Source organism: Henckelia pumila, chromosome 3, assembly GCF_033568475.1.
Source record: "Henckelia pumila isolate YLH828 chromosome 3, ASM3356847v2, whole genome shotgun sequence".
NCBI lineage: Eukaryota > Viridiplantae > Streptophyta > Magnoliopsida > Lamiales > Gesneriaceae > Henckelia > Henckelia pumila.
The window spans coordinates 143,226,623-143,250,775 of NC_133122.1; the positions used below are offsets into that span (position 1 = coordinate 143,226,623).

The window sequence follows — 24,153 nt, forward strand, 5'->3', positions numbered from 1 at the left end:
AAAGATACGTGGAACACGTCGTGGATACTAGACAGATACGGTTGCAAGGCTAGACGATAAGCCAAATCACCAATGCTCTCCAAAATCTCAAACGGACCGATAAATCTGGGAGACAACTTGCCCTTAAGGCCAAATCTGAGAATTTCGCGGAAAGGTGACACTCTCAGAAATACTTTCTCCCCAACATCGAACTGCAAAGGCCTACGCTTGGTATTAGCATAGCTGGCCTGACGATCCTGTGCAGTCTTAATCCGTTTCTTGATCTGATCAAAAACATCCGCTGCCTGTTGGACTAACTCTGGTCCCTCAGCCTGTCTCTCCCCCACTTCTTCCCAGAAGAGTGGAGTACGACAATGTCGCCCGTACAACGGATCAAAAGGTGCTATACCAATACTAGTATGATAGCTGTTGTTGTACGCGAACTCAATCAAAGGCAAATGATCTTGCCAAGCTGAACCAAAGTCCATAGTGCACGCTCGAAGTATATCCTCCAAAGTACGGATAGTGCGCTCTGACTGACCATCTGTCTCCGGGTGATAAGCATTACTCAAACTGAGAGTAGTACCCATCGCACTGAAGACTCCCCCCGAACCTGGAAGTAAACCTGGGATCTCCGGGTGATAAGCATTACTCCTTGGTCCGAGTAGAACTAAGAAGTGAGATGGAATGGTGTAAAATGACCGAACCCTCGACTCCTATTTATAGAGGATGAGCTGGGACAGGTGTCAATCGAGTGCATGACACCTAGCAAGACACTAATCGTGTTTTAGCTCCAGCCACGTGTCCATTCCCGACCTGAATACCATGTGTTCTTCCCATGACCGAACACTACCCTGGCCTTGCACATCACTTTCTTGAGCACCCTAATCCCCGACCCGACCCGAGCCAAGCACAAACACATTCCCGAGCCCTAGCTCCAAGCCCGAGCTCTAGCTCAATGCCCGAGCTCTTGCTCAATGCCCGAGCTATTGTTGAACAACCATGACCGACCCGAGCTACTCATGACCGACCCGAGCTACTCATGTCATGTGTTCTTGATCTTAACTTGTGCTCTTGTTAATAAAATATAATTAACCAATTAATCTTGTAAATTGGAACTGGGCTACTACATTCGTAATGTCCCGCCACTATAGTTGACGGCATGTTGGATAAGACATTCGGGTTATAATGCCCTGCCAAACCAGAATATCTTTTTATTAGCTTGATCAAGCGACCATTATAAAAAAAGAAAAATTCCCAATCCACAGGTCAAAAGAAAAGTTAATGTTTTGATGTTCATGTTGAGGTGTATTTTTACGAGGTGATGTGTATGAGTAAGGTAAATATTTAAAAGAAAAGTGGAAGTTGTGTGGATGTGTGTGTCTGCTTGTATGTGGAAGTTTTATGTTGAAAAAAGGTTTAAAGGTTGAAGAAATTTTTAAAGTTTATTTTGTTTTTTTGCTAATTTCGATATTACTTGTTGAGCCATTAGGCTTATTACACTTTCGGTGCATGTGATGAGAATGTTTGAGGTGGTGCAGTCTGGCGAAGGTGGTGGTAGTGAGCGGGCGCTATCCAAGACCATGACTTTTCCGCAAATTTTTAGAAAAGCAGTTTATTATGTTTAAGTTGGTTGGAAGACAAATTTTATGTTTTTATGGAATTTTTATTATTAATGGTTGTTTATTTTTAAAAAAAATTAGTGTGCCAGAAATTTTAATTATTTTAGTTTCTTCATTGTTGAAAGTTTATGAAATTGCTGTTGATTTATTTTAAAGAATGTGTCTTTTATTTCGGTGTACATCCCTTCCTCATTTATATTTTAAAAAAATTTATTCATCATTTCATATTAATTTAAATCAAATTATTTTATTTATCATTAAGAAAAGTTTAGATCGTTACATATAATCATAATAAATTATTGAAGTTTAAAACCATAAATATCAATCAAAATTTATTTAAACTAGCATAATCGCACACGCGTTGCGTGTGTATAAAATCATACAATATATTTAATATTGTATGTTATATATAAATATTATTTTTTCAATAATATTTAAATTTATTTTTTATCATTTATAAAATAATATAAAAATAAATTTAAATTTTTTTTTATCAATTTATCTTATCTACAATGTTTAGTTGAGAAAAATATGAAAATTTGAAATATCAAAATTTTAAAAAAAAAAACAAATAAAAATAAAATTGTAATATTTATATTACATAAGGACAATTTTGGCAATTTAAAAGATGGTGCCTAAGAAAAAGATTCTTTATATATAGGGAGAGATAAGATAATTATGTTTCGTGTGTTTAAAAAATGATTTTAATAGTTCAGTTGGATTGGATGATGTCGAGTTAACTCAGTAGGCTATACCAAAAATTTTCAAGCAAAATTCAATCAAATCTAAAATTAAAACGACTGAAGCGTCCAACTTGTCATACCGATTTGATTTTTTTATCATTATTATTTTATTTTTTAACAACATTAAACAATAAAATTATAATGATTATATCAGATTACATGTTGAAATCGATCCAACAACAATAGCTACGCGAAAACCTTGAATATTCACAAACTCCAAAGAGCCATGTGGGTTTTGCCGTTCAGAGAGATGGGAAGATCAGAAAATCGAAAGAAAAGGAGAAATAAATCAAATACTTCCTATCTGCCGACCGACATAGTAGAGATATTGCATATATATGTGAAAATATATGAGACACAATTTTCATTCAGATCTATTCTCAATGCTTGTCTGGGCTTCATGGAAGGATATTTGTTGCTGGAACCATGATTCCCACGTGCCAAAGAAGACAATTTATGTCGATGCAGGTTATGATGAATTGAATGGTAGATTTAGTGTCGGAGCAGTTATCCATGATCATTTTGATTCTCTTCATTACTTGTTTCTCCCAGTTTCTTGTCTATCTCACATGCTAGCAGTAGAGCTAATATGCATGGTAGCCCATCAATCATCATATTGATCGATTATCTTTATCTCTGCAGCCATCGCCGATGTTATGGATTTTCTGTATTTTTCCTTCTTGGATTATGGATGTATCTTTACTTGGTATATAATATATTCTCTTCGTTTTTTTTTTTTAAAAAAAATTAAGTGGAATTTGAAATAAACAATGCAACAACAGAAATCATGTGACGATTCAGTAGCAAATGGCCATTTGAAAAGGATATATATTGGTCCATTTGTATATTTGTTGGAAATTTAGGTGTCGTATAATGAAATTCATGGTTCACGTATAAATCGACCAACATGGATTTCCCATAATGTTCTACAATATATATCCACATATATAAATACGGTGTTACATTTACTTCTGTTAATTCCTTAACCACTAAAAAAACTATATAGTTTGTCATTTCATATATATACCTCTGTCGACTACAATGGCGAGGTATATATGAAATACGGTCATCACGATCTCATTAATTATATTAATAGATCGAGGAATTACGTTTGGTGATGTGTTGGGATTGGAAAACATTAAAATCAGAATTCAATTAATTTCAATGTCAAAACATGTCTAAACCGACCTGAAAATTAAGGTCATTACATCTTTAATGAAATCCTACCTTTAAAATATTGTCCAAATCATGGATCTAATTATCTATATTTTAACACATAAACATAATTAATGTGGAGAGATGACGTGAGAAATCATTGAATCATTAGATTGACAATTAGCGTGATACTTGTAAGATAGGTTGAACTCAACCTGATATATATATATATATATATATATATATATATATATATATATATATATATATATATATATACTAGTAAATTGAGATGAGAAGATATTAGCACACTGTTAATAAATTATTTTCATGTTAATAATATATAAATTTTTGAAAGAAAAAAAAAACCTATTTCATGTCTTAGTAATGTAATCAATGTAATCTTCGACATTGCAACTAATAAAAATATTTGCAACATTTTCGAACAATGTAACACTTGCAGTTTCAATGTTTGTATTATATATTTATGGTCATGATTATTTCACATCCACATTAACAGTTTAGAATAAGACATTATCAATACTTCATGCAAGATTATAAATATAAGTGTTAAGTTTATTGTAGTTTTAAATTAACACAATATTGATATTAATTGAAATTTATTTAATTATTATAGCTCGACCGAGTTTTCTATTTTTTATTAATCTTAAAAAATTATGACATTCTTTGTACCATGAATTCGTCTTATTTTCTATCTCATGTATGTATGATTTATTCTTTATTTGTTAATAAGTGAGATATGTTAATCAAATTATATTAAATATGATTTTGTAATTTTCTATGTTATATGTTGATCACTATTGATTTATGAAAAAAAAAATTGGTATAGATAATGCATTCTAAACCTTAATTTAAATTATTGCGTCAAATTTTTTTTTATTTGGGATTTTTTTCTCTTTAACGATTTTCCATATTATGTGTTTTTTATTCTCCATGAAAGAATCATTATTATCATCATCTTTAATAACAATTCTTGTATACTATCTTCATCGATCATTTTCATTTTGTATCGTTATTATTTAATCAGACGGTTTTTTATGCTAAAAATATTTACTTGTAAAGAATAACAATAATTTCATCATTCTCATCTATAATCTGGTATGTTATCGTCTTCCATTATTTGTACGTCAGTATTGTTAACGATCAATGTATTTGTTGAATATCGATCCTCTTTTCCTTTTGATTTCTCGTTTTTCGAAATCTACTGATCTCTTTTCACTTACAATGCTCTCATTGCTGGAATTTTTTTATTGAATTTTGAATGTCTTTAATTACAAATGTTAACATTCCATATTTTATCTCAACCGTTTTGTTGCATATTTTTCTATATTTATTCATCTGATTGAAAATTTGCATCAATGTAATTTTTACAGGATTTTTAATTTAATGTCAGACGTGTCATCCATAATTTTTCTAGACTTCTTTTTTTGATTTATTAACTAACCTGTAGTAGATTGATTAACATAGATATATTTAAAAACTTCAATAATATTTAAATAATATCAATCTTATAGTTTTGCTAAAAATAATTGAAGATATTCATCCCCAACTCTTGTAAAAATATTTCTTCGTTAATTATAACATCATCTCATAAAATAATTGTTATAATTTTAGATTTTTTGAGGAGGAAAAAAAATTGATTTTTAAAATTTCAACTTTTACATATATGATATTTGTGTGTTGGTTTGTTCTTTATTTATTATTTTGGATTAAAACTTGACTCCACATGTATTAATTTATTTCAACAAAGATGTGTAATTTAATTTATATATATATATATTAATAATGTTTAAAAATCTGATATTTTGTTATATTTATAAACTCGTGATATAATTATTTTGTTCAAACGTCCTTATGCAAATTAAAATAAATAAGATTTTTTGTTGAAAAAATATGTCAGTCAATCTACAAACAAATAAAAACTAAAGTATTTTGGTGTTTCAATATTTTAGGAAAATGGATATGTATTTAATTTAATTAAAATTTTTGTGGAAAAAATATGTTCACTTTATCTACAAGAAAATAAAAAGTAAAGTAAACTGGAATCTTATCTAATATGCGCATAATATCAATTTTGACCTTATTATAATAATTGATTTTACAAAAGTATCCTCATAGAATTTATCAAGTGTGTACTAACCAATGACAAAACTGAAAATACACAATGAAAAACTTTGACATTGGTTCACACTTTTATAATTGGTATAAATATAAATATTGATGTAGCAAAAAATTGATATTACCCGATTGGAGAAAATTTGGGTAATCTGTGGAGATCCGGGTAGCCGGATTAATACTCGAACGGTTCTGGAGAACGAACTTCGTGGGTTGTCACCTGCATCACAAAGCAAAGTGAGTGGCGCCAGGGGTTGCCCGGCGAAGACACTCCGACGCTCAAGTCAGTATTTGCACAATAAAAGTTCTAGAGAACTAGAGCATGTGACTATAGATTGCGTACCTTAACAATGAGAGAACTTGAGCTATTTATAGATAGTCGGAGAGTTTCATGGACTTGAGCCTCTTACGGGCTTTTAGGAATTTATGGGCCTTGATAAAGTGTCCAGATAAATAACTAAATAATATGAGACCCAAATGGATTGAGTCACTAGGCTTGGGCCCGGGAGAAAGTTAAATTGGGTAATAACCCATCATAAGCCCCCCACTCTCGGGCATGTCGCATGCTTCTGGATGACCGAGAGTAAAAAATTTGGAGATACCGTTATGGAGTAATTGTAGTAGGAATGTGTTGCAATTGAATTGCAAATAGTAGAAAGCAAAGTCCTAGTTGAATTGAAAATTATTGGATTCACAGTCCTCTCTAAATAATGATCGTAGAATTGCAGTAGGATTGTGGTGTAATAGGATATGAATCAAAGTCCTGCCAGAATAATAATTGTAGAAACTCAGTAGAACTCTGAATGGATTACCATTATAAATTCGACACCGTAGTGTTTTCATCACAACTTACTAACGTAATATTGTGTCTGGATTTTTTTTATTGCAGTATTCGTGTGTTGGAAAATGAATAGAGCAAAGATAGTAGGAGTAATTCACATAGCAGGTAAATTTTTTTTTTTCACACATAGCTTTAATTTTGATAGTAGATGAATAATATTCACTCTCCTCTCTCTTGGCATATGTCCCAACGTTTTGTGTACTATGTATATCTATGTGTGTAAATCCCAATCTATCATCTCTCCACCATCACCAAAGATCATCGACGGATGGCTAAATCGGCGGCGGCGGAGGCGGCGTTGACCTGCTATGGATGTGATAGGAGAAATGAGATGTGGCAGCTCTCGGAGATCGACTTCCAGCCATGGAGCATCCACTGTCGGTGGATGCGTCCAAATCTGGCTCGATCGATGCTGGTTGAGGAGGGTGGTTGGCGGCGCGATGAAAAGGTGGCGATGGGCTCCCTTCGATTTCCAGCCATGGAGTAGCTTCCAAGCTTTCCTGATCTGGCTCGACAGAGGCGACATCGTTCGTGGCGTTTTTGTGCGAGGATCATGGCGTGCGAGGAGATGGAGAAAAAGTAGTGCCCGAAGTCGACTTCCAGCATGGAACGTCCACCGACGGTGGATGCTCCATTTCCTGGCTCGATCTGGGTGCGGTGGTTGTGGCGCGATGACGATCGTGGTACGACGGCGATGATAGTGCGACGACGATGGCGCGGTGACGAAGCAACGATGAATTCCTTGGGCCGTGAGAGGGATGGATAGAAGCATGTATTTACATGCAAATGCATATACACACATGTTATTTGTTGTTGATAATAATTATTTTATTTGTGTTTAAATGCATGATCTGATTCACCAACAAATCGTGAGAATTTTAATTGTCTATGTATTGAGTGGTAGTGAAAAAAGTGTACTAGATATATATTTTTAAAAAATATATATATTTGGTGGAGTGTCGGTACCATGATAGAATATTGTCCTTCTTGGGGGTGAAGCGAAATACCAACATGTTTGTTGATTCAGCGAAACCTTCTACGTATTAGTTCGAGTCTCGTCAGGACCTAGATTCCAAGCCTTTGTCCATAGTTAGTCCCGTTGATGTCAAAATTTTGTGTTCGAAATTATATTTCAAAACTTTGAAACAAGTCCCAACAACTAAACCAAGTCAACACAACACTGACAGGCGGCCGACGACGGCTGGCTGACGGCGGAGACAGGCGGCACGGCGGCGGTGGCTGGAAAATGGGTTTCTGGGAATCGCAATAAAACTTTGCAAAATCGGTATCAATAGATAGCTCTTGTTGAGACGATTGCAACGGTACATTTGGTTTTGAGTTTCGGCGACCGGAGGCGGCGAAACGACGGCGAAAAAGTGAAGGCTGTCGGAGTCGGGTTCGTCGGAATCACGATTAAAATGGGCAAAATGGGTGTCCGTGGATAGCCCTCTTCGCGAGGAGTTCAACGGTATATTTAGTTTCAAGTTTCGGTAACTGGTGGCGGAGTTACGGCGGTTTGAAATTTCCGTGGAGGAGAGAGAAAAAGGTGGACAGAAATATGAACGAAGATGATGATGAATAGTGACGTGAGGGAGAAATTAGCGTGATATACATATATATGTATATCTCAGTGTAATCGTGTAAACGTGTTTACATGTGTGTACTCTTTTATTCTCTCGGCCCGATTCGAATTATTTTAATTTCTAGTCGATATGACTTTTTCTGAAAAAAAATTTATAGTCACTATGACTTCTTCTGAAAATTTTTTATAGTCGCTATGACTTGATAAATTTTTTATAGTCATTATGACTTCTTCTGAAATTTTTTTATAGTCTCTATGACTTTTCCTGAAAAACATTTTATAGTCACTATGACTTCTTTTGAAAAAAAATTTATAGTCTGTATGACTTTTCCTGAAAATTTTTTATAGTCATTATGACTTCTTCTGAAAAAACTTTTTATAGTCGCTATGACTTTTTAAATTTTTTATAGTCGTTATGACTTTTTTTGAAATTTTTTTTTATAGTCTCTATGACTTTTCCTGAAATTTTTTTTTTATAGTCACTATGACTTCTTTTGAAAAAAAATTTATATAGTCGCTATGGCTTGATAAATTTTTTATAGTCACTATGACTTCTTCTGAAAATTTTTTTATAGTCTCTTTCTATGACTTTTCCTAAAAAAATTTTATAGTCACTATGACTTCTTTTGAAATTTTTTTTATAGTCTCTATGACTTTTTCTGAAAAAATTTTATAGTCATTATGACTTCTTCTGAAATTTTTTTATAATCGTTATGACTTCTTCGATTATTTATAGTCGATATGACTTTTTTGAATTGTTTATAGTCGCTCTGACTTTTTTTGAATTGTTTATAGTCGTTATGACTTCTTCTGAAAAAAAATTTTATAGTCACTATGACTTTTTTGAATTGTTTATAGTCACTATGACTTTGTGAATTATTTATAGTCACTATGAATTTTTTGAATTATTTATAGTCACTATGACTTCTTGGATTATTTATAGTCACTATGACTTTTTTGAATTGTTTATAATCGCTCTGACTTTTTCTAAATTGTTTATAGTCGCTATGACTTCTTCTGAATTTTTTTTTTACAGTCGCCATGACTTGATGAATTATTTATAGTTCCTATGACTTTTTTGAATTATTTATAGTCACTATGACTTTGTGAATTATTTATAGTCACTATAACTTTTTGTTGTGCTCTAGGAGAAATAACGTAGTGCTTAACATATAGTACTTAGGAGTGGATCAAGTTCCTAAGATTTTGTCTCATGGGGAAGTCCTGAACCCACTCTATTTGCTAGGTGGTGAGGTATCCCGGGACTGTATTTTTGTCGTCTTGACCTCTTACAGCATCGTGGCTTAGGTAGTCCTACAGGGCTGGCCAAGCCTCTGATGGATGAGTAGCCTCAATGAATGCATGGGTCGTGGCACATGAGTTAAGCATTCATTAACGGAGCTGAGTTCCTTCCTATATAATTAAATATAAAAGTAACTCCATTCGATCTTTAAAATAAGGCTTGGAATAAGAGGGCCAATTATCTCTTGATTCACACGGAATGAATAAGAAACTGACATAACACAGTTCATAATTTTTCTTACCCAACCTTCTTCAAATCCAAGGCGTCTCATTAGACCCGATAGAAAACTCCATTCGACACGGTCATAGGCTTTACTCATATCGAGTTTCAAGGATGCATACCCAATTTTTCCTTTCTTTCAGTTCCACATCCAATGCAAAATCTCGAAGCCCACCATAATGTTATCAGTTATCAGCCTTCCGGGGATAAAAGCACTCTACGACCCTGCAATAATCTCTGACAGAATTGGCCTGAAACGGTTAGTTAAGGCTCTCGAAACAATTTTTTAACATACATTACAGAGGCTTATCGGTCTGATCAATTCCTTCATGAGCATCGGGTTTTTCACTTTTGGGATCAGGGTGACCAATGTCTCACTCCAAGGTTTGAGCGATTCTCCATCATTCAGTACACTAAGGGCTGCTTTGGTAACATCTCTTCCTACCACATTCCAGAATTTCTGATAGAACAATGCAGAGAAACCATCCGGTCCCGGAGCTTTATCTGGGTGCATGTCAAAGAGGGCTAGACGGACGTATTGTTCTGAGAAGGGGGCACAAAGCCGCTGGTTCATGTTAAGTGAGACTTTCAAGGCTCAAAAGATTTGAAAATAGACATAAAATAGTCCAACACAATATCATTCATACGTGTACTGTCAATACACCAGTCTCCATGGCAAGAAACCAGCCCATGAATAACATTTCTCTCCTGCCGCTGGGATGCTGTAGCATGAAAAAATCGTGAATTTCGATCACCTTCCTTTAGCCAAGTAACTCTACTGCTCTGCCTCCAGTATATTTCTTCCTTAGCTGCCAGCGTTTCAATCTCAGCTTCGAGTGCTGTAATTCTGTTGGAGTTACTTTCCCGTTGCAAACTTGTCCGTAGAGAATTAAGTTCGGTCGTCCGCTTCCTGATTTTCCTGGGAGTGTTATGTAGTTTGTTTTTGGCCCAAAGTATCAATTCTTTTCTACAAGCCTCAGTGCGTTCAAGAATATTCTCTGTGACCACCTGTGTACTGTTGGGAAAAATACTAGTAATCTTTGGATATATTGAGTATATGCGGGTGAACAAAAATGGCTATAGGAAAATTAGTCGAGGCAAGAGTTTGACTCTTTTTCATTAAAACGTTATTGCCCCGTCCCGGTGCTTACGACTATTGGCAAACGTTTCCCAAGATACAACGACTATCGACTTTAAAATAGTAGCACTACAAATTTTAAAGTCACACGAACTTTGAAATATTCATAACGCTATGAATTCGAATTTTACTCGTTCAACTTAAAAATCCAAACCCAAGATTTTGTCTTGTAAAATTTGAATCTAAGTGTTTTGCTTAAAATTCGAAACACCTCTCAAATTTAATTCTAAAGATCGAATCTAAGCGCAAAAAGCTTAGAAAATTCGAACCAAGATTTTATGTCTTGTAATTCGAATCTTAAGCGCTAAAAGCTTAAAAAATTCGCAGAAGAATTAAACAAGAGAGAAGAGAATAGAAAATGGTGTAAAATGCAAATGAGAGGGGATCCCTATTTATGGATGTTGAAAAACCTTGATGAAAAGACACAACCATTCACCAATTGAAACAAGCACCACTTCACATGAAGTGGTGCTTCCCTTCCCACACCACACGGCCATTCAAAGATCGTGTGATATACTTCAAATTCACTCGGCCACATGGCCGAGTGAATTATGTATATTTACTTAATATATATAATATAATATATAACATAATATTATAATATATATATGTGTATGTGATATAATATAACATAATATATTATATTATATACTCATATACATATATTGTTTCCATTAACTTTTCAACACGATAAATTCGAACTAATTAATTTTTCATTCACTTTATTTGATCAATAATCGAGAAATAATTTTCTTACGAATTCTACTCGCGATATAGAATTCGTTCGCAACTTGTTCGAATTATTTATCAACTTTAAATGAGTACACAACTCATTTTTTCCAACAATCCCCCACATGAATGAAAATTAATGCATGTGACTATGCTGACTCGACAAATAGCGTTCTCGCAAAAAATTATTGCATCAAGATAGGTAGCTTTTGGCTTTGAACCTTCCTTAGTGAAACATAATCAGATTTACTTGGCAATTAGTGGACGTGATGCCTTGAACTATTCGCCGTTTTGTGTAAACCAAGACAGTTATGCTCACACAATAACCTTTCTAACATTTCGTTTGGTTCTCACTGTTGTGTCCATTTCAGCCTTGGACACCGCTTGGTTCCGCGAGTGCTTTACATATTTGAAGCGGCCACACTTCGCACTTGCGTAGGTGATCTCCTAGGAGAGTATTCCGCAATACTCTAACATACCATTTCATATGTCGTAGGAATCATTAAAGGTATAGACCTATCCTCATACCCCTATTGCGTACAACACCTGTTACCATAGGAATGGGAAGGAGATTTATCCAAGGTGTTTCTCCAATCTTGTAATTTAGTTGTCCCTTTTGAACCTAGATCTTGGGATCTCCAGTCAACTAGGTTGGGTATCCACTACAAGATTTAATTTTGGGGTTTTAATCTCATTTCCCTCGATAGGCAATTCATTTGATCTCTCGGTATACCTTTTGTTAGTGGATCCACGAGATTCTCCTTTGATTTTACATAATCAATGGAGATAATGTCATTAGAGATCAATTGTCTTATGGTATTATGTCTACGGTGTATATGTCAAGACTTACCATTATATATGTTGTTTTGTGCCCTTCCAATTGCAAATTGACTATCGCAATGATTTATTATTGAGGACACAAGCCTATTCCAACAAGGGATTTTTTCTAAGCAATTTCGAAGCCATTCTGCTTTTTTCCCCTGCTTTGTCCAAAGCAATGAATTCGGATTCCATTGTGGACCGAGCAATGCAAGTTTGCTTAGAAGACTTCCATGATATGGCACCACCACCAATGGTAAATACGTAACCACTTGTGGATTTTGAATCCCTTGTATCCGATATCCAATTTGCGTCACTATAACCTTCTAGCACTGCAGGATATCTCGTATAATGTAATCCATAGTTCAAAGTGTATCTTAGATATCTAAGTACCCTTATCAATGCCTTCCAATGTTCATTACTAGGATTACTCGTAAATCTACTTAATTTGTTGACAGCATATGCAATATCCGGATGAGTGCAGTTCATGATATACATTAAACTGCCAATTATCCTTGAATATTCTAATTGAGATACAGGTTCACCTTTATATTTGGCAAGATGTAGATTTGGATCTACAGGTGTTTTAATCAAGGACATGTCATTCGCATTTATATTTTTCTAATTAATATTTTCTCCACGTAATGAGATCGCGACAACACACGTCCTTTCGATGTCTTGGTAACTTTAATTTCCAAAATGACATCTACTTCTCCCATATCTTTCATATCAAAATTCTTCGTCAACATTTTCTTAGTAGCTTTGATGATGTTAATATTACTTCCCACAATTAACATATCATCAACATATAGGCAAACTAAAACATATGCTTCGGATGTGCCTTTAATGTAAATACATTTATCACACTCGTTAATTTTTAAACCATTTGACAACATAGTTTTGTCAGATTTCTCATTCCATTGTTTTGGTGCTTGTTTAAGCCCATATAATGACTTAACAAGTCTACACTATTTTTTTTCCTTTGTTCGGGAACCACATACCCTTCGGGTTGTTCCATATATACTTCTTCCTCAAGTTCCCCATTGAGAAATGCTGTTTTTACATCCATTTGATGTATTTCTAGATTATACAATGCTGTAATTGATATCAATACTCGAATTGATGTTTTTCTCGTCACTGAAGAATATGTATCAAAATAATCAAGACCTTCCATTTGTCTATAATATTTGGCTACTAATCTAGCCTTATATTTTTCAATAGATCCACCAGTCTTGTATTTTCGTTTGAGAATCCATTTGCATCTCAATGGTTTATTTCCCGTAGGAAGATCAACCAATTCCCATGTGTGATTTTGCATAATGGATTCAATCTCATTGTTCATTGCCTCGTTCCAAAAAGAGACTTCAGGACTTGATAGTGCTTCACTGATTGTCCTTGGTTCATTTTCCAATATATATGTTAGAAAATCAGACCAAATTCTTTAGCAGTTTTAACCCTCTTGCTACGTCTTTGTTCTTGTGGTTCTTCCGTGAGTTGACCACTCTTATCTTCATAAGTCCTTTTTCGATAACTTATCTATTTATTTTCCTTACAAGAAAACATTTCTTCAAAGAAGACAGCATTCCTTGATTCAATAATAGTTCCTTCGTGCGCATCACTTATTTCAGACTTATGTACCAAAAATCGATATGCACTACTATTATTTGCATATGAAATCTATTGTTTTTGGTCCAATTTTTATTTGCTTTGGTTTTGGTAATTCCACCTTTGCCAAGAACCCCCACACTTTTAAATATTTGTAGGAAGGCTTTTGACATTTCCACAACTCGTATGGATTTTCATCCTTACACTTGTGTCGTACTTTATTAAGAATGTAGTTGGCTGAAAAGATCGCTTCCCCCCACAAGTTCTGTGGTAATCCTAAACTCAATAACATTACGTTCATCATTTCTTTAAGAGAGCAATTTTTCCTTTCAGCAATTTATTTGTTTGTTCAATCGGTTTTCAACCTCATTCTTATAGTGTTTAAACACTTCAAGAGCTTCATCTTTACTTCGCAACAGATATACATAACAATACCTTGTGCAATCATCAATAAAAGTAATGAAATACTTTTTTCCACCTCTAGTTTGCACAAACTTTAAATCACATAAATCGGTGTGAATTAATTCTAAAAGCAACGTGCTTCTTTCCACAGATGGAAATGAGGAATTTGTTAATTTAGCTTTCATACAAATCTCGCATTTGTGTTTCTTGTTAACATCAATTGAAGGCAATAAATTTAATTTTACGAGTTTACGTAATGAATTATAATTTACATGACCCAAACGATCATGCCATAAATCACACGACTCGACCAAGTAAACAGAAGCATATCTTTTATTGCTTTCAATATTATGAAGTACCTTCATCGCATTTAATTTGAAAAGGCTTTTCTCCATATAGCCTTTTCCTACAAACATATCATTCTTAGACAATACAAACTTGTTAGAATGAAACACTAGTATAAATCCAGCTTTGACAAGTGCTGATCCAGATACTAGGTTCTTTCGAATGTCCGGAACATGCAGCACATCAATAAGGGTTAGTACTTTGCCGGATGTCAGTTTTAGCACCACTTTACCTAGACCCACAATGTTTGATGTAATTGAGTAACCCATAAAGAGTTTACATCCACGATCGGGGTGTAAGTAGAGAACATCTCTTTTTCTGCACATACATGTCTTGTTGCTCCAGTATCAATAAACCATTCTTTTGGATTATCCACTAGATTGGCTTCAAACACAACCGCAGACAACATGAGATCAGACATGTAAGTTGGCAATTTATCGTCTTTGGGGATGTTCACTTGGTCCCTTGATTTCTTTTGATTACCTTTCTTCTCTTGGCAATCTCGAGCCAATTAGTTGGGTTTGCCACAGTTGTAACAATTTCCCTTGAACTTTTTGGTTTTTCCCTTCTTTGGACCATTTTTTTTTTTGTGCTTTCTCTTTTTGCTCGTATTTTGTTCCACCAAATTTGCCCTTTCCTCAATCCTTGTTTCGGCCTTCCTTTCGGATGCCCTGTTGTCCTCCTCTATTCGCAGGCGCACGATCAAGTTTTCAAGACTCATCTCTTTGCGTTTATGCTTGAGATAATTCTTAAAGTCTTTTCACACAGGAGACAACTTTTCGATCATGGCCGCCACTTGGAATGAGTCACTAAGAGTCATTTCCTTCGCATGAATTTCTTGCAAGATCACTTGTAATTCTTGAGCCACACGAACTTTGAAATGTTCAGAACGCTATGAATTCGAATTTTACTCGTTCAACTTAAAAATCCAAACCCAAGATTTTATGTCTTATAAAATTTGAATCTAAGTGTTTTGCTTAAAATTCGAAACACCTCTCGAATTTAATTCTAAAGATCGAATCTAAGCGCAAAAGGCTTAAAAAATTCGAACCAAGATTTTATGTCTTGTAATTCGAATCTTAAGCGCTAAAAGCTTAAAAAATTCGCAGAAGAATTAAACAAGAGAGAAGAGAATAAAAAATTGTGTAAGATGCAAATGAGAAGGGATCCCTATTTATGGATGTTGAAAAACCTTAATGAAAAGACACAACCTTTCACCAATTAAAACAAGCACCACTTCACATGAAGTGGTGCTTCCCTTCCCCACACCACACGGCCATTCAAAGGCTGAATGGCCGTGTGATATACTTCAAATTCACTCGGCCACATGGCCGAGTGAATTATGTATATTTACTTAATATATATAACATAATATTATAATATATATATGTGTATGTGATATAATATAACATAATATATTATATTATATACTCATATACACATATCGTTTTCATTAACTTTTTAACACGATAAATTCGAACTAATTAATTTCTCATTCATTTTATTTGATCAATAATCGAGAAATAATTTTCTTACGAATTCTACTCGCGATATAGAATTCGTTCGCAACTTGTTCGAATTATTTATCAACTTTAAATGAGTACACAACTCATTTTTTCCAACATGTACCCCATCCCTTCATCACCACATCCCGACAGTCCTCTTCAAGGAGCCATGCTCTTTCGAACCTGAACGGCGATTTGTTTATGGTGGTCAGACCAACATCTCTTATAGGGTTATGGCGCAATTCAAGCCAAATCGGCCAATGGTCCAAATGGTAAAAATCCAGGTGCGAAACCCGAGCTGTTGGATATAAGAGCCTCCATCCTAGATTACCCACATATCTATCCAACCTCTAAAAAATGATAATATTTGAATTCCTTCTGTTAACCCAAGTAAAAATATCACCCATGCAATGTAGGTCCTGAACTTCACAAACCTCCAGAGCATCCCTAAACGATTGCATTTGTGAGGGGGCTCTGGATTTACCACCAAATTTTTCACTATCAAAACATATTTCATTAAAGTCACCTCCAAGTAACCAAGGTAATCCTCGAAATTCTGAAAGGCTATAAAGACGTCTCAATAAATCCCAAGAAAACCGTCGCAAAGAGGTTTCTGGTTGCCCATAAAAACCCGTAAATCGCCATTCCATATCAGCTTCCTGAACAATGCAATCTATGTGTCCAGTAGAATACGATTTGATAGATATATTCACTGGATCCCTCCATAGAAGAGCAAGACCTCCACTTTTACCAATACATACAATCCACCATAAGACAACCTGAGAAACCCAATTTATTCTGCCACCACCTACCATTAATCTCCCTCATCCTTGTTTCACTCAATAATAAGAGAGAGGGACGCTTTTCGGCGACTAAACGCCCTAGTTCCCGGAATGCTCGTTGGTTCCCAAGCCCACGAGCATTCCAAGCAATAATACTCATTGTGATCGGCGGGGTTGCGAGGCAACCACCGCCGCTAAGTCAACTGTTGTAATGTCTTCAATACCATCCTTTGCTCTTTTTTTGGCCGGGCTTTTATGTTCATGAGTCTCCATATCCTCCATAAATTGCAAAGGTCTCTTAGTACCAGAATAAGGATTTGAGTCCATGCTCTCGGTTATAGCTTTCCGCTTTTCCCGTGCACGTCTCTTCCATCTTATTTATAGAACTCTAACACGGCTTGGTAATGTCCATATTACTGACCGCTGGTTATTCTGAGGTAGTTTTATCCTCTGTCTCCTCTGAGGTTGGGATAGTAGCCTTCGTACTCAGCGCCCCGTCATGATTTTGTTGCGAAGAAGTGGATCCAACATTTTTCCCCTTATCACCGTCTTGTACTAATTGAAAAAATGTGTTTGGTTGTTGAGTTAATTGATTCTGGGAGGGATCATCGCCAGGTGATGGCCTCGATTTTGCGAGGTTCGTAGCCGTCCTCCTTTCCCAACCAATATGAGTAGCAGCCTTCATCCATGTACCAAAACTCAGCTTCACCCTATCAGCAGTGGGATCATCACAATCTCGGACCGACTGGTTCGACGGGGAATCGGTCATCGGTCCGGTTCGAAACACTCCCAAAAATCGTTTTAACGGTTGAACCGTTCGGAACCGGCCCAAAAATCGGTTGATTTATTTTTTTAATTTAATATTTTATTATATATAATGAATGATTATTTGTAATTTGTACCATTATTTTCATAACCGGACCGGTGATCGAACCGGTCTAGCTAAAAAAAACGGTCCAACTGGTCGGACCGTTAACCGTACGGTCGAACCGGAAAACCGTTTATATAATTTAATATAATAAATAATATATTTTGAATTTTAAAAACTCCAAAATTATATAAATACACAAAAAAATATATATTTAACATAGTTTAAAAGCTAAATAAATATGTAAATATATTCAAAATATCACTTATAGTTATAAATTATTTAAATAATAAATTATTTAATTTAAAAAACAATAATTATTAAAATAATTTTTAATATGAAGTAAAAATTATAAATAATAATGTATATATATATATATATATATAAATATTAAATTAAAAGTTTTTAAAATAAAAAATTTTAAAATTTCAAAAAAAAATAAAAAAATTCGAAAAACCGGTTCAACTGGTTCTACCGGTTGAACCGGTTTTCCGGTTCTTGGCCGGTCCAATCGGTGCTTGACCGGTTCTGATCGATTGGACCGGTTTTCCAGTTTTTGAGTTGTTTCGGACCGGAGAATCGACCGGTTCCCGGTCGAATTGGTTGAACCGGTCGGTCCGATCCGGTTTCAAAAACATTGATTTGTATATCGTTAAAAATATTATTTTAGTATTATTAAAGTTTTTTTGATTAAGTTATTTACTTTTAAAAATATATATACCTATAATTAATATTTTGAATATATTTATATGGTTATTTATTTTTCAAAGCAGGATAAATATATTTTTGTCTATTTATATACATACATCTTTTAAGTTAAAAATTTAAAATATATTATTTATTATATTATATTATATAAACGGTTTTTCGGTCCGATCGTCCGGTTAAAACGGTCCGACCGATTGGATTTTTTATATAAACACCGCGGAGGTGATGTTCGAGTTGCAGCTAGTTTTGCTCGGATTTAGGCTCCTTTAATCTCACTTCCAGCTCGGTGTTTGGGTAATATACATGCTGCCCGAGTAAGGAATTTTACTTGCTTCGATTTAATTAGTTTCTATTGATTTTATCGCTTATTGATTGTTATTCAGATTTATATTGTAGGTTCTAAAGTTGAATGATTTTAAAGTAAATTTCCTGTAAATCTAAAAAATTTATTTACTTATTGTAATAAATATTTTAAGAATGTTGATCTTCGATAAATTTTAAGCTTTTGGATTTCTCTTCAAAAATTTTTCGGGTATCTCATTCAAATTTCAGTGCTTAAAAGCATTCTTGAATTTTCATCAGCGTCTAAAGCTAACTCAAGAAAAGTTGATAATTACATGTCTCCATCACTCTGAAGTCACGTTCTCTGTGAGTCCTCTTTTCAATTTCCTACGCTATGGGCCATTGTCTGTTTAATTGTCACGGATTCTCGGTTGTATTTCCTTTGTTTTTGTTCTTTTTATAATGAAAGATTGTCTATATATATGTTTGCTACACACTAACTGTTTGAAAAAAATTCAAAGCAAATTTGTTGTTCTTGCTCTGATGCGTTTTTGTAAATGCAGGTAAATATTGCCTATTTTTAAACTGTTTATTGAAATACCTACCAGAGGGTAGGTCATTCCGAAATTTATATGGATGAGTATAATGTAGTAAATCATTGACATAGTAATAACTTCGTTTTTTTGGTCTAAATTTGCTAAATCACGGTTTACATTGCTGCGATCGAAATGTTTACTTTGATTCATTTGTAGATAGTTAATATTAAGACATGACGGACCCATATTCCGAGGGCTAGCATGACTAAGATCCAGAGTTAATATGGTAGGGATATGATAAGTAAGTTTCAAATGTAATTAAAATGTGCACATATTTATTTGATAATTCAAATTTCAGTTTTTATTAAATTTCTCGTTAAGATTTGCCCTAGAGAATCACAAAGTGTCCTCGTACATAAGTTCTATACATAACTTTTTTATTCCACACACAAACTTGTGAGGAAGGACTCTTGGAAACATGTGACTAGTGACCAATAACAATGGTACTGGCATGAGTTTATGGTAAGACTACGTATTATTTGGCAATAATATGCCTTGTTAATATTTGCACATTAATTTTTTAATACATTCTTATCTATTGTGCAGAAGAAGTACAAATGGGAAGAAGAGAATGACTCGGCTATAACGAGGGTTTGGTACAACAACACCAAAGAAATGTACCGCCAAACTATCCATAAATGGCGTTCGAATGGGAGGTATCCTGATACAATTACTCAAGAGACGTGGTCCAAGTGGACGAAGGTGTGGTCTTCTCAACCTTGGAAGGACAAGACAACAAAGTACAAGGCGAACAAACACTCCGAGCCTGCCGGTCTTGGGACAGGCCAAACGAAGCATACTGGTGGATTGAAGTCTTATGGGATGCATGTCGTCGACTTGGTAACTATCTTTTGCTCTATAATAAATATACTTTAATATTTAATGTTTGTATTACGAAGTTCATTTCACTATAGTTTATTATTCCAATACATATGGATCAATATTATGTAAACTATACTTTTAAATAATATAACTCATGAATCTTCTAGTAAATGTATTGAGTTTGGAAACCACAAGATCAAATATGGTAATGTTTTCACTAACTAATCAACTTCGTTGTATTTTTGAATTAGTGTGAGTCTTTAATTAGTGTGAGACTCGACAAGTGAAAATCCTTTAATAACGAATAATACTAAGTAGATGCGAATTTTTTTAACATGATTGTAGGAAACTAACTTGATATACGTTTAAAGTGTTGTGTGCAACTAAAATAAGAGATAAATTTAAAAGGGTATGCATAAATATATTAAGCGGTAAAGGAAACATTTCTTACAAATTAACTTAACATGGCTAGTAATCGAGAACTTTAAACATGGATTGTTTTCTTGTGAATTTATATCATTGATTGCGGTTTTTGTTTCAATTGATCAATTTATAAACCATAATACCACGTTGACAAAGACGCCTAGATTTTTTTCGACCCCATATTGTGTTACTGACAAGGACACCGAGAATTCTCCCCACCCTACATTGCTCCGACTTAGTCAGGGCCAACTCATTTCATTCAAAACTCGAGGATGAGATTTAAAGGCTTAAAATTGATAAACTAAGGTGTTGTCCCTAAGCATGAGAATTAAATTCTTAACTATGTACCCCTCTCCACTTAGGCTTGCTACCAGTAATCAGTCCGTACTACCCTTATAAACTAACTATTTCTTAACCAAATTGACTCCAGTTTGAACGAGTCTCTCCTACACTCCCTGGACTAATCATAGGATAAGTCGTTAACTCCCAAGCTAACTAGACCATCCTACAATCTACAACACTCGAACAGTCACTTGCAACTCGTTAAATTCTGCATCAACCACTCGACACTAATCCATTTTTAACTTGGCCATCTTCTATCCATATCGACTCCAATTTGAACCGATACAACTCGTAAAATGCTGTAAAACGAAAATAAACAATGAAATTAAACAATCAACAACAATTCCCGATGAATTAGACAACAAAAATATCCTTACTGTTGAAAAATGCCTTAGTAACTGCTATCAAAGATTTGCAAAATAATTGGTTAATTGACCAAGTCTTTAGGAAATAGTTTTTGAATTATTTTGAATTGATATTAGGAAGATATTTTGGTTTTTTTGTTATGTTTTTCAACTCTATATATGGGGAGTGTATTGCAATGAATAAGAAAATTATTGGATTCCAAATATATTCTCTCGTTTATTTTTTTCCGACAAACTTTCATAATTTGTTGTAAAAGTTTATAACCACACTTACCAATCCGAATTAGTAATTTCCGCCTTCCCCTTTGGTTCCACATCGGCCCTCACGGCCTTCATCTCCGCCTCTGCCCGTGCTTACGCTAGTTTAGTCTTCTTGATCTACAACAAAAAATATACAAATTTAACAAAAATATACCTAATTAAAGTCAAATAGATTTCGAATAGATGAAGATTACCTCGACTTCCTCTTATTTAAGACTTATGAATAAGTCAATAACATGCCTCAGTCCGAGGCCATCTTCCTCGGATTTGGTCGCCTTTCCCACAGCCCACCACATTGTGACCAAACCCCAAGCCTATGCCATCCCAAATTTTGAGACGCTCTTCCTCTATGGGTTAAATAGTATCACCATACTACAAAAAAAAAAAAAAAAAAAAAAAAAAAAAAAAAAAAGGTTTTTTTTTACTTGTGCCATAATTTATATGTAATAAACATAAAACTTAACACGCGAGTCGTGATTGCCCTGATGAAAGCGAGCCTTCTTCTCTCCGCATTTTCAGCCTTTGCTTATTGGGCCGTAATGAACTCGTGCGCCATTGATTTTTCTTGGGCAGCGGTTTCTCTTGCCCATTTCTGTATCTTTGATTGAAATCGGCCAGTGAATCCGGTCATAGGGTATAGGGTTTTGCGTGAGAGTAGAAGGGCGGATTCACCGGCCGATTTCGATCGAAGATACAGAAATGGGCAAGAAAAGCCGTTGTCCAAGGAAAATAAATGGTGCACGAGTTTATTACGGCCTGAGAAGCAAAGGCGAAAAATGCGGAGAGACGAAGGCTCGCTTTCATTAGTGCAATCACGACTCGCGTGACAAGTCTTATGTTTATTACATATAAATTATGGCAAAGTAAAAAAAATAAACTTATTTTTTTGGCAGTATGGTGATCCGATTAAACCCATAGAGGAGGAGCGTCTCAAAATTTGGGGTGGCATAGGCTTGGGTTTGGTCACAATGTGGTAGGCTGTGGGGAAGGCAGCCAAATCTGAGGAAGAGAGCCTCGAATTGAGGCATGCTGTTGACTTAAAGAAGACAAAGTCGAGGTAATCTTCATCTATTTGACTTTAATTAGATATATTTTTGTTAAATTACTATTTTTTTGTTGTAGATCAAGAACGCTAAACTGGCACTGGCAGAGGCGGCGAAGGCCGATGCGGAACTAAAGGGGAAGGCGGAGAGAGACTAATCCGGATTGGTAAGTGTGATTATAAACTTTGACAACAAATTATGAAAGTTTGTGAGAAAAAATAAACGATAGAATATATTTGGGATGCAATAATTTTCTTATTTATTGCAATACTCTCCATATATATAGAGTTGAAGAACATAAAAAAAAAACCAAAATATCTTCATAATATCAATTCAAAAACTGTTTCCTAAAGACTCGATCAATTAACCAATTATTCTGCAAATTTTTGATAACTGTTACTAAGACATTTTTTAACAACAATGATATTTTTGTATGTCAGATTCATCGGGAATTGTTGTCGATTATTTATTTTTGTTTTACAGCATTTTACGAGTTGTATTGGTTCAAGTTGGAGTCGATATGGATAAAGGATGACCAAGTTAGGAATGAATTAGTGTCGAGTGGTTGGCGCAGAATTTTACGAGTTGTAATTGCCTGTTTGAGTGTCTCATGCTTAAAGACAGCACCTTAGTTCATCAATTTGCAGCCTTTAAATCTCATTCTTAAGTTTTGAATGAAATGAGTTGGCTCTGACTAAGTCGGAGCAATGTGGGGTCGGAGAAAATCTCGGTGTCCTTGTTAGTAGGATAATATGGGGTCGGGAGAAATATCGGCGTCTTTGTCAGCATGGTACTATGGTTTATAGATCGATTAATTGAAACAAAAGTCACAATCAATGATCAAAATTCACAAAACGATTCATTACTAACCATATTAAGTTAAATTGTAGTAAATGTTTTTTTTACCGCTTAATATATTTATGCACACTCTTTTAAAAGTTATCTCCTATTTTAGTTGCACACGATGCTTTAAAGGTATATCAAGTTAGTTTCATACAAGTATATTAAAGAATTTTGCATCTACTTAGTAGTATTCGTTATTAAAGTATTTTCACTTGTCGATTCTTTGGACTCACGCTTATATGGTGCACACGAACAAGTAGTTGATGAGGCCGGGTGTGATTGCACGAGACCCATCTTCTTTTCCGCATTTAACAATTTAGAATTAGAATAATGTTGCAAACAATAATGATGTTTACTTTCTGAATTTAGTGCATGAGCTGTTTTCCCTGCAGGCATTTGTACGACATGTTAAATATTTATTGTTTCACTTATGATATCATCTAACTATGAATTGATTCTTTTTTTTGAAAGGATCTAACTTTGAATTGTTATAAACTCATGTTTATTGCTTTTCTTATGGTACTTGGTTATTGTTGTTTTATATTCTTTGGTAGCATTGTTGGAGGATTTAAAAATTTTAAATAGGTCATGTCGAAAATTTTTTAGAGTATTTTTTTTTTTTTTTGAAAACCTGGATTTTTCTAAGGATAATACGCAACCCTGTACAAAATGGCAAAAAAAAATGCACAAAATTA

General features: G+C 34.5%; 1 protein-coding gene and 1 long non-coding RNA gene across 3 annotated transcripts; one reads left to right on the plus strand and one right to left on the minus strand.

The window, feature by feature from the left end:
• Nucleotides 1-19,155: 19,155 nt before the first annotated feature.
• LOC140892650 (uncharacterized) lies at nt 19,156-23,526 on the plus strand. Of its 2 annotated transcripts, XM_073301595.1 has the most exons (4): nt 19,156-19,326; nt 19,906-20,199; nt 22,695-22,781; nt 23,099-23,526. In XM_073301595.1, the coding sequence occupies exons 1-3, from the start codon at nt 19,321-19,323 to the stop codon at nt 22,770-22,772; spliced, it is 378 nt and encodes a 125-aa protein (XP_073157696.1). In that variant the 5' UTR covers nt 19,156-19,320; the 3' UTR covers nt 22,773-22,781; nt 23,099-23,526. The 2 variants fall into 2 exon arrangements, 1 of the variants encoding a protein (XP_073157696.1); XR_012152872.1 differs by lacking the exons at nt 19,156-19,326; nt 19,906-20,199 and adding an exon at nt 22,024-22,629.
• LOC140886221 (uncharacterized) lies at nt 20,844-21,906 on the minus strand. Its single transcript, XR_012151481.1, has 3 exons — nt 21,767-21,906; nt 21,586-21,689; nt 20,844-21,245 (listed from the first exon to the last, which is right to left on the minus strand). It is a non-coding gene; the product is annotated as an uncharacterized lncRNA (long non-coding RNA).
• Nucleotides 23,527-24,153: the final 627 nt, after the last annotated feature.